We start from the raw sequence: 16,870 nt of genomic DNA, 5'->3' as shown, positions 1-16,870 counted from the left end.
AGAACAGTATGACTTCGAAAGAATTCTCACCAAGTTACTTCATAACAAGACGCAGCCACATCACTGTCATGTTCAAGCCAGATTTAAGTGAGGTAAGACTGGATACATTACCCTATGAAACAATGAACTTTTTATTTTCAGTACAATCTTGCAGGTTGCATCTGTGATAAATTAAAAAGAAAAATATTTACTAATCTTGATAAAATGGGTTCATTTCCAAAGAAAATGAAGAAAATATTGGTTGTTTTTCTGGCTGACCATGATTTATTTTTTTTTTAAACTGAACTTTTGAGAGGGAATTATTTCAGATGCTAAAGTTGCTTTTTTAGGGTCTTGAAGAAATAATGTATTATTGGATTATTTGGCTCTGTCTTCTAGTCAACTATATGGAAACTAAAGAACATTTACTTCCAACTTGGGCCCTTTTCCCAGCATGCAAAATGTTTTTGTTATTCACTATACATGAACTCTCTGATCAGGAAAAAACAAAAAAGATAGAACAAAACCTTTCTCATAGTCGCTCTAAAAAGTAGCTTTTGACAATAACTAATGGGAAGATGTCTGCCTATCATTTTGTTAATATGCCATAGTTTATAAACATCTAGCTGTCCCCTTTAGTGTCCAATAGAATTTGTACCAGGGGGCAGTATCTCATGTCTGTGATTCTAGCTACTGAGGAAGCTAAGATCTGAGGATCACAGTTTAAAGCCAGTCTATGCAATTCTTATCTCTAATTAACCACTAAAATGCTGGAAGTGGAGCTGTGGCTCAAGTGTTAGAGCACTAGCCTTGAGCAGGACAGTGCCCAAGTCCCAAGTTCAAACCCCAAGACTTGCACAGAAAAGAAAAGCAAAGGAAAGAAAGAAAGAAGAGAGGGAGGGAGGGTAGGAGGGGGGAGGAAGGAGAGGGGGCAGAAGGAAGACGAAGTCTTTATGAAGTTTAACTACCTGTGTCAGTAACAGTTCTTACAAAAGTTGTTATTGTGATTATTACCATTCTTATAATTATGTTCATTTTATTTTTATTTATTGAATACTAAAGTGACAACTACTATCCTAAACAGCATATAATATCTTACTTTTATTTCAAAACATCCTTAGGAGCTGGGAGTATTGCTCAAGCCTGTAATTCTAGCTACTGGAGGTGGAGATCAAGGCCAGCAAGGGCCAAAAAGTCAGGAAGACCCCATTCCAATCAATAACTAGGCTGGTGACACAAGCCTATTGTCGCAGTTTCATAGAAGGCTGTAGGTAGGAGGGTAGTAGTATGAGGCCAGCAGGAACAAAATCTTCAGTCCCCTACCTGAAGAATAACTAAAGCAATAAAGGAATAGGAGCGTGGCTTAGCAGTTGAGAGTACATTTCTAGCTAGTGCAAAGGGCAGAGTTTAAAGCCCAGATATCAAATGAATGAATGAATAAATAAATATCTCATAAGATAAGTCTCATAAGATAAAAAGGATCCTGAAGGAGCCCTCTGATACTATAGAGAAATTTTTTTTTTAGAAAACAGACAGATCCCTTCTATTAACTGTACATGCAGATGTACAGTTATCTAGTATGTGTGCTACTACGTGCTTATAATGCTCCAGCCATTTGCAAGTGGTAGCCATCAGCTCCAGTCTATTCACACAGTCTATTGTTGTTGGCACAAGCTTCTGAGAATATTCAAGACCTACACGCACCCTCAATTTCCTATTAGATGTAAGTTACGCAAGGATTCTCTCTAGTGGTGAGATCTGACATTGACCTACACTATAACATCAAAACAATTTTTGAACCACTACTTATTTCTCTTTAAAAATCACTCATAAGTCAGATAACCTATCCCAACAATGACTAGCATAATCCTAAAGATGTTCATTAGCTTGTCTTTGTCTTTTTTATGAGTTTGACACTTAATCCTTATTAATGCAAAACACATTTTTAGTGTATGCAATAATGGGAATTGGAATAGCTTGACAACTAAAGAGAGATATACAAATAATTAAAATTTAACATCAGAAGCTTCATGTCAGGATGAATATCCAACCAGTAAACAGGAGGGGAGAGATTAATTCTGTAGAGGAGTGAGAAGAGAAACTTCAGAGAGGAGAGATAAGCCTCTGTGAGGACAACAGGTTTTACCAATGAAGAAAGAACACTGAGACCTTGGGAACAGCCTGGGAAAGTTCAAGGTGATTGAAGCATTTGGTCTGGGGATGGGGATGTAGCTTGGTGGTACACTCTTCACCTTGTGTGCCCAAAGCCCTAGTTCCAATCCCTAGCAATGCTAAACAAAAAGAATATGATCTGTCACAGTGTGTATGAGGAGAGAGGTTTGGTTGAAGCTAAGAGAGAAGAGGAAGAATCCTATAGATTAGGATTTAATCCAATAGACCAATGACAATACCAAAAGCATTTCAAGGAAAAATTAGCATGTTCAAACCTGTATCTCAGAAAATATGATTTTGATAGCACTACAGAGAATAGTGTAGCAAGCACAGAGTGGGAACAAGAAAAATAGGATAATTCAGAAGCTGTGTATAACAGTAGATTCAGGAAAAAAAAAATCTTCATCTGGGTATGGTGACTTGTGCCTGTTAATCCCAGCATATAGGAGGTCAGTCTTTACCACAATAGTGAATCCAAGGCCTCCCTGGGCTGCATACCAAGATTCTGTCCCAAAGGAAGAAAGGAAGGGATGAGGAAGGTAGGGAAGGAGGGTGGAGGGAGGAAGGGAAGGAAGGAGGGAGGGAAGGGGGAATGAGGGAAGAAAGAAAGGAGGGAAGGGGGAGGGAGGGAGGGAGGGAGGGAGGGAAGGGGAAGGGAGGGAAGAAAGGAAGGAGGGAATGGGGAGGGAGGGAAGGAGGGAGGGAGGGAGGGAAGAAGGAAGGAAGGCAAGAGAAAAGATGGAAGGAAGGGAGGGTGGGAGGGAAGGAGGGTGGAGGGAAGAAGAGAAGGAAGGAGAGAAGGGGAAAGGAGGGAAGAAAGAAAGAGAGAAGGGAGAGGAAGGGAAGAGAGAGGGAGGGAAGAAAGGAAGAAGGCAAGGGAGAGGGAGGGAAGAGGAAGAAAGGCAGGTGAAAAGATGGAAGGAAGGGAGGAAGGGAGGGAAGAAAGGAGGAGGGAGGGAGGGAGGGATGGAGGGAGGGAGGAAGGAAGGAGTGAAGGAAGGAAGGAACGAATGAAGGAAGGAAGGAAAGGGAAGGAAGGAAAAAATCTTGATAATATAACCTGCCTATTTGGAGGGAATGGGTCGACAGGAAGCAAGTCTCAGTTTCAATTCCCACTCACTAAGACCATACTATTAATAATACCTCCATCCCCTGAGCCAGGTGGACACTGGTGGCTCACACCTGTAATCCTAGCTACTCAGGAAGCTGAGATCTGAGGTTTGCCATTTAAAGGCAGCCCAAGCAGAAAAGCCTGAGAGACTCTTTTCTCCAATTAACCAGCAAAAATCCAGCAGTGGTGCTATGGCTGTGGTGGTAGAACAGTAGTGCTGAGTGAAAAAGCTAAAGGGCAGCAATCAGTCCTTGAGTTCAAGCTTCAGTACCTGCACATAAAGGAACAAATAAACACACAGAAAAGAACCCTTGAGTCCTGGCTACTTACATTCAATTGGCCCCTTATCCAGCTGCTTACCTGGTCCCTTGAAGTGTAGTATTCTCGTTAACACAGTTGACTTTCATCCAACTGCCCTCTCATTCATTCTTCAAGGTATACTTATGTTTTACAAGTAAATCACTCATATATATATATATATTCATATATATATTCATATATATATATATGAGAGCCAGAGTGGTGGTTCATACCTGTAATCCAGCTACTTAGGAGGCAGAAACAGAAGAATTAGGAAGAATTAGTTTGAGGCCAGCCTGGGCAAAAATGCAAGACTCTGTCTCAAAAAAACCAAAACACAACAAAAGCAAAGAGGGCTGTGGCTCAAGTTCAGCACTTGCATCATAGAAAGCATGAGGCCCTGGGGGCAGGGAGTGCTAATGGGTATAGAATTCTACTTGGAAAAGAAAAGATGGCAAGGATAGTTCCACAATAACGTGAATGTACCTGTCAAGATGTCAAAGAAACTGGTTGGATGGTAAACTTTATGCTACATATTTTAGCACAATCCAAATGCATTCATTAGTAGCATCCTTCACTTCCTTGTCCCACCTTTCTCCGCGTGGCTATTAGAAAGGTGTCCCATTCACCCTAGTGATATAGCTATTAGAAGGCTATCAACGATCTAATTTGGGGCTCCTAAGGGAGCCCAAGCTAAGACAGCCTGTACCCGAAATAGGACTAGCAAACAGATTCTAAAGACAGGAGTCAGGACTCCACTCTGCAGCCAGATAGCCAAGGGAAATGATTGTGGGCTGGAGTAAGATAGCCTCCATTTCTGAGCAGGTTAGACTTGAAAGTAAAAGTCAAAAGGACTGTGAAGGAAACATACAGGTGGTTTGGAACTCAATGGGCTGGGCGCCAGCCTGCAAGACTTAAAGAAGTCATGTTTAACATGAAATCTGAAAACAAAATTGTATTTACCTGGCATCTAGCTGTTCAAATAATTATATATTAGTATGAATTGTTATCTTAACAAACATTCATCCTACAATGAAGAAAATCATCTTTTTCTCCTGCATTCTAAGTCCTCGCATACAAATGCCATAAGGCAATGATTAACTTACAATAATAAAAGTAAACTGAACAATATCCCAGAGTTCAAAATTCTATTCTCAGATAATAACAAGACAAATAATTACAGAGTCCAAATTTTATCAAACAACCTAAAACTTTCTAATGTGGTGACAGCTTGACAACAAACATGAACTTTGGAATCAAACTTTGGAATCAAACCTAAACCCTTAAACAATGGGGTGATACCAGACTGTGCTCATATTTCCTCATTTGTCAGTAAAGGGAATAATATCTACCTCATAAAGCTATAAGCATTAAATTGATTCAATGAAGTGCTTGGTAGTCACTAGGCCCTACTGAGGGATAGTTAATTCCTACTAATTAAAGCCAAACAACAATATATCTATTTTATGATTTGTTTTCTTCTTTTGAGACAGGTCTTTCTATATAGCTTAGGCTTGCTTGGAACTTGTTGCAAACCTCGGACCAGCCTCCTGCCCGAGCCTCCTGGGTGCTGGCATTACAGATATACACCCTCATGCTCTACTCAGCAATGATTTTCTCTGAGTTAATCATTTAAATCACAAAAAAAAGAATAGGAACCAACTCTATTATAAAAATTACTCTATTAAAGAAAGAAGTTTGTCCTTTGCCTTCTCCATGATGGAGACTGCAGAGGCGAAGGTCCATTGAGTTAGCATTCAACTGAGACGTCGCCAGACTGGACACGTCTAAGTCTGTTTTCTGGAAAACAAGTGTCATTGAAGAGTCAGTAGCTCCAATGTTAGCGCTCTGGCTGGCCCAAGCCCTGAATTAAATGACTTATAGATGGAAGAAAGACATGGAAGCCTTATCCGATGTGACGATTAAATGGTCCTCCCTTCCTTGCCTCAATATAATTTTAGAATACATATTTTTCTGACAATTAATGCTTATTAGATTCTGCAGCCCTGGTCCTGAAATTTTAGTCCTTTTGTGGCTGGAGATTTGGGGATATTAGCAGAACTCCAAACCACATGACACAGTCTAAGAGGGGAACATGAGCTCCAGAGAATGAGGCCTCTGAAGTCGGGTTTCTCAAAGGTGATGGTGTCTTGCCAAAGAAAACATTTGACAAGGCCACAAGGGGAGTCAGAAAGAAAATGAGATTTCAAGAGGCTGAGTTCTGAATAATCATAGTTTAGAGCCAGTCTTAGAAGAAAAAGCCAAAAGACTCCATCTCCAATTAACCAGCAAAAAGCCAGACTCAAGGCTTGGCTCAAGTGGTAGAGTACCAGCCATGAGCAAGAGATCCTAGCAAGCTGTTTCAGCAAGATAGATAGATAGATAGATAGATAGATAGATAGATAGATAGATAGACAAAAAAAAGTCATTACTTTGAGTTGCAATAACACAGTGGTGAACAATAAGGAACAAGTGCTTCTAAGAAAGGAAAAGGGTTTATGTGGGACATTCAGGTATTGATGACATGATGCTTTCTTAGAAGAAAACTGTTCTGCATGCTCACATTTGTAACTAACTTTCTCTTGCAATAGTAATTACTTCTTTTCATTCTATTTTCTAGGCCAACAATGAATAAGAGTTCAGGAAAGAAAAAGGTACAACATAATAGAGTTCTTTCTCAGGGTAGAACACGTGACCACCTTCTCCACCTTGTAACTAAGCTACTTTGGGAAGGGCAATTGCATACTGCTTGGTGTTACAGCATGGAAACCCATGTGGGAAACTCAGTAATAGGTAACTGCACTAATAAATGACCAAAATTATGCATGGCCTAGTAATAATGGGAAAAAGAAAATAATAAACTCACAACAGAATACTTAGACCTTGTCAATCAGTGATATAGGAAGATGGGGAATAAAAAATAGAGATGCTTGAGTTAAAACAAAGAAATCAAAAAAGCTATTGTGAAGCTGTGAGAGAAAATAATGCAATTCAACCAGAAACTCCATCTAAAGTTTATATTTATCATTTTTAAGTAAAAAATAAAATAAAATGGAAAAGGGAGAAGACAAAGGCTAGAAAAGTAGGTGTTGCAGGAGAGAGAGAGAGAGAGAGAGAGAGAGAGAGAGATTGAGAGAACTCAGGGCCTTGCATTTGCTTAGACAAGCTAAATCCCCACTCTACCAAGGGAATTTTCCACAAAGCTAGTTTGAGACTTTTTGGTTGATTTTGTTTTAGTTTTTATGAGACAACTAACAATTCTTAAAGAAAAGTAGTCTAAATATAATGATAAAGATGGAACTAAATGAATTAAGAACTTAAACATATGTAGTAAGAATTTAGAAGTAAAGAAGGCTGGGGCAGTCTTCAGACCTATAATCTTAGCTACTTGGGAAGCAGAGATTAGAAATACAGCCTCCCTAGACCAGCCTGGATTATATATACTAAGAAACCCATGCATACACCTTCTCAAACAAAAAGCCAAGCATACTCAGATACACCATTAATCCCGTCTGTGAGATAGGTCATAAGCAAAGGATCACAGTCCAAAGCCAGATCTGAGAGCAGCCAATGCACGAATCTACCAGAAACACAATTAAAGCAAAAAGGTATCTGGGATATAAAATGGTAAAGCATCTATGTAGCTAACACAGACCCTGAGTTCAGACTTCAGTGCTGAAGAGATATAGGAGGAGAGAAGAAGGAGGAAGAGGAGGAAGAAAAAGTGGAGGAGGAGGAGGAGGAGAAGAAAAAGAGTAAACAAAAGGAAGAGGAGAAAAGGAGGAGGAGGAGGAAGAGGAGGAGGAGGAGACAGACTGAGTCGAAGAGGGAGAGGGAGAGGAGAAAGCAGAAGGAAGAAATAAGGAAGGAACAAAAGAAGGAATGAAGCAATAATATAGAAGCTAAGTATGGAGGAGATAGTGAAATTCTATGAGACTATGAAAGCAATGACACACACACACACACACACAAGAAAAAATACTGACAGGGAAAGGTGGTAAAAATATGTTAAACTTGTTTAAAAAAACACATGGAATACAGAACATTTGCACATACCTAATGTCAAGCTTTAAGATCTGTAAAGCAAAAAGTTAAGAGAAGTACTGTAAGAGATCAACAAATGCTAAAAGCAATTTTAAACAGTGTGATCTGTGCATCTCTAGGGCTTATCACAGAAGTGTAAATTAAAAATATATTTGCACAGCGTTACACACCACCAGAGTATTAAATGTGTTTTTGTTTTAAGTCTGGCAATGTGAGCATGCATGAGGATGGGATGAGGAGAAGTCTCCTACACTGTTGGCATAGGGCCATCAACTTTGTCAATCTCTTTGGCCTTGACTTCCAAAATTGGAGCACAAAATGCACGGTACACATGAACTGACATGTTGTACAATTCCTTTGTACAACTACAGTAAGAATTTTTGAAAAAGAGTTGGAGAGCCAGCAATTCCATTTCTAGTCACAATAGTTACCAACCAATAGGCAGCATTGCACTTCTTACCAGCAGCCATTCACATGCTACTCCAGGGGACCCTAGCCCACAGCACCAGGGCTTGGAGCCCAAGATCAGGGGACACTAGGCTTTGGTCCCCAAGGTTCCAGAAAACCCTGTGTTTTATAGGATAATCAGAGACCCCCCCCCAAGGAATAACGAGAGGAGCTTTTCAGCAATGAAAGCACAGTACTCCCTGGGACTTCGAGTTTTTGTGACTGGTTTTTTTTTTTTTTCTAGTGTTCTAATATCTTAACAGTGGATGTCGACTTTCTTACATGCACTGGCTGAATATCGGTTCTGAAGAGTCCCTAAGGAAACTCAAATGTATTTGCATCAGGAAATATGAACAGAACTTTTACACGACCACTCACTCATCTCCAGCAAATAAAGGGGGGAAAAAAAGAAAAATCAGCCAAAAGGAAAATGGATGAATAAAATAGTCAATTCATACAGTAGAATATTCAAGAATTATGAAAATGAAGTGCAACTAATGTGACATCTCACCAGTAAGTGAGGAGAAGCTTTTGCATTCGCTTTAATAAATTTTAACAGCTTAATCTATTGTATAGGGAAATAGAAATGCACAGTTAGACTATACAATCTCCAGGCAAATGACTCTCAAGGACAGGGAAAAGAGAAGTTCTAGAGCAATGAGGATGCCCTTAATAATTATTTGTATAATGCATCCTAATATGTTTAATGCACTTTTCCTTATTATGTTATGTTTTGTCATGAAAAAAAAAAGGTCTTGGCGCTGTCCAGAAGCAATAAATTTACAGCTGCAATGTGATAACACAAATGATGTGGCAATGCCGAGCCAAGCTGTGGAGCAATAGAAAGGAAAGTGACTGGATAAGGAAACAGCAGGACTTGTATTTATTCGGGCTTTTCATGCAGGACACTCACTGAGCGTTCTAGTGGAGGTAGACAGCTTCTCAAGCCAGAAAATATCCAAAGCAAGCTTCCCAAAAGGAAAGAAGAAAAAAAATGAGCACCAAGGGAAAGGTAAGTAGATAAACTGTTCAGTTTGTGCATTTGTTAGAGAGGGCTTCCTTCAGGGATTACTCTCAGATCCCAGCAATTTAAACTTGATTAAAAGGAAAGGAGAAGTCCCTACGCTAAGAATTTATTCTAAGGAATTAATTATAGATTTGCCAAAGTTTTGATTAGAAGACTATTCAAATAAATATGATTTAAACAGCAAAAAAGTTATTTAAGTAACTATGCCATTACCATAAAATAGAATATGTACCTATAGTGTATGAATCTAGATGACAAAATATTATCTGTACTATGATCTTATTCAGGGAGACACATACGATAAAATCAAAAGCATTAAATGAATAATAAAAGTATTCATTGGGCTGAGAATGTGGCTTAGTGGTAGAGTTCTTGCCTAGCATGCATGAAGCCCTGGGTTCAGTTCCTCGCACTACATAAACAGAAAAGGCCAGAAGTGGTGTTGTGGCTCAAGAGGTAGAGTGCTAGCCTTGAGCCAGAAGAAGTCAGGGACAGTGCTCAGGCCCTGAGTTCCAATCCCTCAGGACTAGCCCAATACAAAACAAAAAGTATCCATCTGTACTTTTATTTTTCCATCGACACTTTTGTTTTTATCTTGAAACTTTCTGTAATTAATATGTTTTTCATTTGTAAGGAAAGTAATGATATTTAAAAACAGTGCAGACTGCTTATCAACAAATTACACTACTAGCTTTTTCCCATGATACTGTATTTCTTTGTCTCTTTCTCTGTATCTCCCTTTTCTCCTCCTCACTCCCATTTCTTTTCTCTCTCACTCTTTCTTCATTGCCCTCTCTTTCAGGTTATTAAATGCAAAGCAGCTGTTGCCTGGGAAGCAGGTAAGCCCTTGTCTATTGAAGAAGTGGAAGTGGCTCTGCCTAAGGCTCATGAAGTTCGAATACAGGTGAGTGAGGACTTTCCTTAGGTTGATATAGACCATACCCAAACTGCAGACTTCATTGCTGTCAGTTTATTCTGACCTGCTTTGAGTGGGAGTCCTTGGAGTCTCCACTTCTAGTTATATTTATATAACTTAGGGTTGTATTTATAGGTCCAGATCAAAACAGGCATTATTACATTTTTTTACAATGACCTTAAAATTTGAGAACCAGCAAAGGAATTCACTTTGGGTTAGAGTTAAGCTTTTGTTATTCTCCATTTACCAACTATTGGAAAGTTTATTAAAGGAAAATAGAAGCTAGGCACCTGTGGCTCACACCTGTAATCCTACTAAGGTTAAGATCTGAGAATAGTGGTTTTGAAGCCAGCCCAGGCAGAAATATCCTCAAGACTCTTATCTTCAATTAACCAGCAAAAAAGCTGGACTGGATGGAAACTTGGCTCAAGTGGTAGAGTACCAGCCATGCACAAAAAAAGCTGAGAAAGAGAACAGGCCCTGAGTTCAAGCCTCAGTACGATCACACACACACACACACACACACACACACACACACACACACACACACACATACAGAGAGAGAGAGAGAATAGAGTAGTGGACACAGATAAGTTCTTCACTTGGGCTCAAGACATAGGTTTGTAGGTGAGAATGAATGGGACAACCTTTTTGGTCAAATCCTAAAGAATAATTACACAAAGATACTCTGATGATTCATTTAGACAATATTTCCCATTTAACTGTAAAAAATGTTATTACCCCAACAACATTTCATGTAGTTTCAACAAAATTTACAAAAGCCATGGAACCCATTTTTCCTCTCTCACCAATAGATTTCATTCTGCTCTTAATACTTTCATTTTTCCTCTGCTGAAAACAATAATGGCCAATCCTACATCTCCTCAGGATTTTTCAACAATGATAGTTAGAAAACTTGCCCAGCCTATTTTCATTTGTTCTTTTGTTTTTTGGAAATGTAATTCTTACGTAATAGGGGTATTGTAAGGTTTCAATATGACATGAGCCCTAAAATTATTGTAACATCTATCCCAACCAACAGTAACTATAGAAACATGACTCAAGTCTGTAATTACTTTGTAGGTAATCGCCACTTCTGTCTGCCATACTGATGCTTTTAATATCGATCCTAATTTCAAGAATGATTTGTTCCCAGTGATTATTGGCCATGAGTGTGCAGGAATTGTGGAAAGCATTGGACCAGGAGTGACCAACTTCAAACCAGGTAATTTTACCCTTTGATTCTAACTCAACAGAAATATCAGTGATGATTTCTGATACTGTCTTTGCTCTGCATGCTATAATTTATCTCTGTTAACATAAGAGGAACATCTTTCCCAAATCAAAACTGAGACATAGAACCTTTCACAGCCTAACACAGTGATGGGATATTTAAAATTGAAAATGTCTAATAAGATCTAGGAAATATGGCCACTTTATGTTGTCCCATAACACAAAATTTTATGATTAGCTAAAAACTGATGCAACTATGGTTCAAAGATGTTATCTTCATATAAAACAGAAAACTATTTCAACTATTTTAACATTATATAAATAATAAGAAGGAGGCTTAAGGCAAAAAAATCCACTATGTTACACAGATCAATGTTAGCATAATTTTCTTCTTGGAAGCTTGTCAGATACATGTAACACCTAAATAAAGCATGTCAATGGGGGCTGAGAATATGGCCTAGTGGCAAGAATGCTTGCCTCCTATACATGAAGCCCTGGGTTTGATTCCTCAGCACCACATTTATAGAAATGGCCAGAAATGGCAATTGTGGCTCAAGTGGCAGAGTGCTAGCCTTGAGCAAAAAGAAGCCAGGGACAGTGCTCAGGCCCTGAGTTCAAGCCCCTGAACTGACCAAAAAAAAAAAAAAGCTTGTCAATGGCTGAGATTATCTTCTTCACATCACACTACCATGTGGCTTATGCACTGATCTCTTGTCACATAGGATAAACCACATGACTATTCTTGATAAGATTTCCCCAGACTTAGATATATGGAAATGTTGTAAATTTCCTCTATCTGGCCTATTTACCCTCTTATTTAAAAAAAAGGTTCTGCTTTCATAGTGTTTGAAATTTTAAATAATAACAGTCATGTTACAAAGAATCACAATGAAATCACAGGACTCTGCAGGAGATACAACCAACAAATTTGTTACTTGATTGCCCAGTAGGGTAATTACAAGAAAAATCAATATGCCACCTGTAATCCCATCTATATAGAAAGCATCACAGTCTAAAAATCACAGTCTAAGACTGGCCTTTGAACAAAAATGTAAGATTCTACCTGGAAAAATAACTAAAGCAAAATAAAGGCTGGGGTCATGGCTCAAGTGGTAGAACACCTGCCTAGCAAATACAAGACTTTCAGTTCAAATCTTAATACTACCAAAATAAACAGACAATTGGGCTGGGAATATGGCGTAGTGGCAAGAGTGCTTGCCTTGTGTACATGAAGCCCTGGGTTCAATTCCCCAGCACCACATATATAGAAAACGGCCAGAAGTGGCACTGTGGCTCAAGTGGCAGAGTGCTAGCCTTGAGCGGGAAGAAGCCAGGGACAGTGCTCAGGCCCTGAGTCCAAAGCCCAGGACTGGCAATAATTAAATAAATAATTAAACAGACAACATATACAATACTCAGAAGAATGCATAATCTTATTTAATGAAATAAAACATTTTAGCTAACTGTACTTTCTAGGGAATATATTAAAAAGATAAGAGTGGCTTTGATCATAAGTCGAATAGTTTAAACAGGAAAGAAAATTTAAAAAAAATTAAATGGTGTTCTGTTCTACAAAGTTTTTTGGGGGAGGTGGGAGGAGTTAAGGATAGAACTCAAGGCCTTGCACGTGATACATAAGCACTCTACCACTGTACCCCATCTCCAGCCTTGCTGCTAGAAACTTATAACAATACCTTAGAATGCCTGGAAGTGTGGATCAATGGTAGAATGCCATCCTAGCAAACAAGAGGCCCCGAGTTCAAACCCCAGTACTGCACAAAGACAGTAAATAATACCTTAAGAATCATCCCATATATGGACTTTTTTTTTCTAGGTGACAAAGTAATTCCATTCTTTACACCTCAGTGTAAAAAATGCAAGTTCTGTCTGAGTCCACGGACAAACATTTGTGGAAAAATGAGGTAAGTTCCATACACTGTTAAAAGGAGCATAGATTGCATAAAGATTGTTAACAATGGATTAGCCATACCTAATGGAGTTGATAAGAGGCAAACCTACTGAGTACTAATTCTACTTCTAGTATATCACAGACACTGCTCCAAATGTGTAGTCACATCTGTAATATTCATTGCACAATTGCTTACAATAGCCAAAAAGAAATGTCCTTCAATAATAGAATGGATTAACAAATTGCTGTATAGTAGCACAATAGAAAATACAATGCAAAGGTTTAAATTTGAAACATGCATATTAACATACATACATCGTGACATACATTGTGTCTTTTGATGCACATAATAGTATTAGGGGAAAAGCAAGTAGCTGAAGGATAGATAGATAGATAGATAGATAGACAGACAGATAGATGTGTCTATACAGTATGATGTTATACATGAAATACATTGTTTATGGTTAAAAGTGTATGCAGTAAAAGTAAATCAACATCACTGAAATGATAAATGCCAAATTCAGAACAGTATCTGGGGGCTGTGAATGTGGCTTAGCAGTACAGTGCTTGCCTGGCATGCACAAAACCCTGGGCTCAATTCCTAAGCACCACATAAACAGAAAAAGCTGGAAGTGGCGCTGTGGCTCAAGTGGTAGAGTGCTAGCCTTGAGCCAAAAGAAGCCAGGGACAGTGCTGAGGCCCTGAGTCCAAGCCCCAGAACTGGCAAAAAAACAAAACAAACAGTATCTGCTCTAAAGGAATGAGAGTAGAGTCAATTATTCAGGGCTTCAAAGCTCTATGTCTCCTCACATAGATAACATGGCTTGAGTGTAAATCTTAACCTCATTTTTATTTACTGAAACTATAGTAAGATCTACTTGTTCTTAATGTTAACTGAACCTAGTTATCGCAGGTATTAAACTATACCACTCTTAGGCCCTGTGGCTTGGAAGGTTATAAGCCAGATCCAGCAAAGTAATGAGACTCTATTTTAAAAACAAAACCAACTATACAACTCATGGGGGAGAGGAAAAAGGGGAAGGGGAAGGTGGGGGGAAAATGAGGGAGGAGGTAAAAATTTGAACAAGAAATGTACTCACTGCCTTACATATGAAACTGTAACCCCTCCGTACTTCCCTTTGACAATAAAGAAAAAAAAGGAAAGGGCTGAGGATGTAATTCAAGTGGTAGACTTCGAGAAAACCTGAGTTCAATCCCTACTTCCAAACAAAACCACTACTGAGACTGTACTATGCTTGTTTCTACTTCTATGCTTTAGTTCCTCACCTATAACATGGAGATAGTAATAACATTTGTAGGGTTGTTGTCATTGGTCAAAAACCTAATTCCAAGAGACAAAGGATAAAAAGACAAACAACTCTAAAAGCAATACTTACAAAACCATTTGGTGTAAACCAACCGAACAACTCATGGGGGGAGAGGGAAAGGGGGAGGAGTGAGGGGAGGAAATGAGGGAAGAAGTAACAAATCATACAATAAATGTACCCCATTGCCTTACATATGAAATTGTAACCCCTCTGTACATCACTTTGACAATAAATAATTATTCTGAAAAAAACTAAATCCACACTCTTTTGCAAACCTTTAATGAAATAACAGATTTGACAATAGAAATGATCAGAATCTATGTTCTTCCAGATAATACTCATCACACTACCTGCCTTTAAAGTATTAACCTCCCTCTCCCCCACAAAAACTGAATCAGATCAAGTGTTTAGGTCATAAATGTTAGTTTAGGAGGAAACATGTCAACAGAAAAATATGTTAAACCCAATTTCAAGTATATCATCAGCAAAATTCCCTAGAAAGAATACTCTATAGGAAAAATGACTTGTTTTTTTTTTTAAACTAAATTGAAAGGCCAGGAACAGAAGAGAAGCTACAAGTGAAAGGCTACCAAGAAACTTATCAACCATATCTAATATGCAGAATTAAAATAATCTTTTGAAATATTTCAATGTAGATTAAATAGTGATGTCTTGAATTCATATTAAAGCATTCCACAAATTTTGTGGGAAATAACAGATGGAACTAGAGAGCTTATGAGTTAATTTTACTGAAGCCAGAAACAGACATATAAGCTTTATTATAGTCTTTCTTTTTTCTTTTTTTCTTCTTTTTTGCCAGTCCTAGGGTGTGAACTCAGGGCCTGACCACTGTCCCTGGCTTCTTTTTGCTCAAAGCTAGCACTCTACCACGTGAGCCACAGCACCACTTCTGGCTTTTTCTATGTATGTGGTGCTGAGGAATCGAACCCAGGGCTTCATGTATACAAGGCAAGCACTCTACCACCAGGCCATATTCCCAGCCCCTAGTCTTCTATTTTTATAACTAAACTTTCTGCAATAAAGAGTTGAGTGATTTCATATGTACAAATCATTCAACAAAAGTTTATTGCTATGATTTTTAAATTTCTTCCAAAAGGCTATATATGACCACCTTAGTTTCCCATGGGAATTCCATAAAATTGTCATGACAGATAATATAATGCCCAACATATTTTATAGAAAAGTGATCAGTGTCCTATTTACTTTCTTCTTTATATCTCTCCACCTTTCTCTTTTTAATTATCCAGTAATTTGAAAACTCCTGTCTCTGATCAAAATCTAATGGAAGATAAAACCAGCAGGTTTACCTGCAAAGGAAAGCCAGTTTACCATTTCATGGGAGTCAGCGCATTCTCTCAGTACACCGTGGTATCTGATGTCAACCTTGCCAAAATAGATGATGATGCAAATTTAGAGCGTGTGTGTCTGTTTGGATGTGGGTTTTCATCTGGCTATGGTGCAGCAATCAACACTGCCAAGGTAAATTATTTGTTTTTTTATTAAACTTTTTTCTTTATTGTCAAAGTGTGGTACAGAAGGGTTACAGATTCATATGTAAGGCAATGAGTACATTTCTTGTTCAACTTGTTACCTCCTCCCTCTTTTTTCCCCCAGCCCCCTCCCCCTTTCCCTCTTCCCCCAAGAGTTGTGCAGTTGGTTTACACTAAATGGTTTTGTAAGTATTGCTTTTGGAATGCTTTGTCTTTTTGTACTTTGTCTCTTGATTTTGATATTCCCTTTCCCTCCCCCTGTTCTAATTCCCATATAAACAGTATCCAGGGTACTCAGATGAGATACAGTGGTAGCGGGGGTATAATTGTTAAACCTAAACAGTCCAGGGTTACAAACAGTGGTTCCTGGGAGGCAATGTAAAGAAGCCAGCATTAATTATCTTGCCTGTTTTGTTTCTTGCTCTGTGGTAAATAATTTAACTTCTCCAGAAAATTACTCACTGATAATACTTAGGAGAATAGTTAAATTATACCACCTATGTAAAATATCTGGCCTCATAGCTGGCAAATGCTTAGCACCTGTTACATGTTAGATGATAAATCATCCCTGATTTAAATAAAGTCTTATCAATATCTTCTTAATATCCTATCTCAGGACAACTGACCCTAAGGACAACAGTAGTCACAGAAACCCTCACCATCATATTCATCCCCTTGCTTCCTCCCTGATGCTGGGGATTCTCTTTCATTGAATAATAATTTATCTTAATGGGTACAGGGACTGTGTCTTTCGCCACCCCTGATGGTAGCAAGATATGGCTCTGGAATCCCATGTTAGCAAAAAAAAAAAAAGTTGCCAGGATATTAAGCTAGATACAAGATAGATGGTGAGAAAGTGACTCCTAAGCAGATGCAGATTCTTCATTGTCGGG

The 16,870-nt window shown here is 38.5% G+C and overlaps 1 protein-coding gene across 1 annotated transcript; it reads left to right on the top strand.

Annotated features, from left to right (window-relative positions):
- Positions 1-8,968: 8,968 nt before the first annotated feature.
- On the top strand, positions 8,969-16,545 carry LOC125344990 (all-trans-retinol dehydrogenase [NAD(+)] ADH4-like). The gene is made up of 6 exons (XM_048337248.1): positions 8,969-9,065; positions 9,883-9,984; positions 11,080-11,221; positions 13,064-13,151; positions 15,735-15,976; positions 16,315-16,545. Coding segments are annotated over exons 1-6 (594 nt in total). The 5' UTR covers positions 8,969-9,047; the 3' UTR covers positions 16,317-16,545.
- The last annotated feature ends 325 nt before the right edge of the window (positions 16,546-16,870 follow it).

The sequence above is a fragment of the Perognathus longimembris genome, unplaced genomic scaffold (assembly GCF_023159225.1).
Source record: "Perognathus longimembris pacificus isolate PPM17 unplaced genomic scaffold, ASM2315922v1 HiC_scaffold_5070, whole genome shotgun sequence".
NCBI lineage: Eukaryota > Metazoa > Chordata > Mammalia > Rodentia > Heteromyidae > Perognathus > Perognathus longimembris.
This window is presented reverse-complemented; position numbering and strand designations above follow the sequence as displayed.

Coding starts and splice junctions, on each gene's coding strand:
- LOC125344990 (XM_048337248.1), top strand. Junction 11,222..13,063: donor AGTGACCAACTTCAAACCAG/GTAATTTTACCC, acceptor TTTTTTTTCTAG/GTGACAAAGTAATTCCATTC. Junction 13,152..15,734: donor AACATTTGTGGAAAAATGAG/GTAAGTTCCATA, acceptor TTAATTATCCAG/TAATTTGAAAACTCCTGTCT.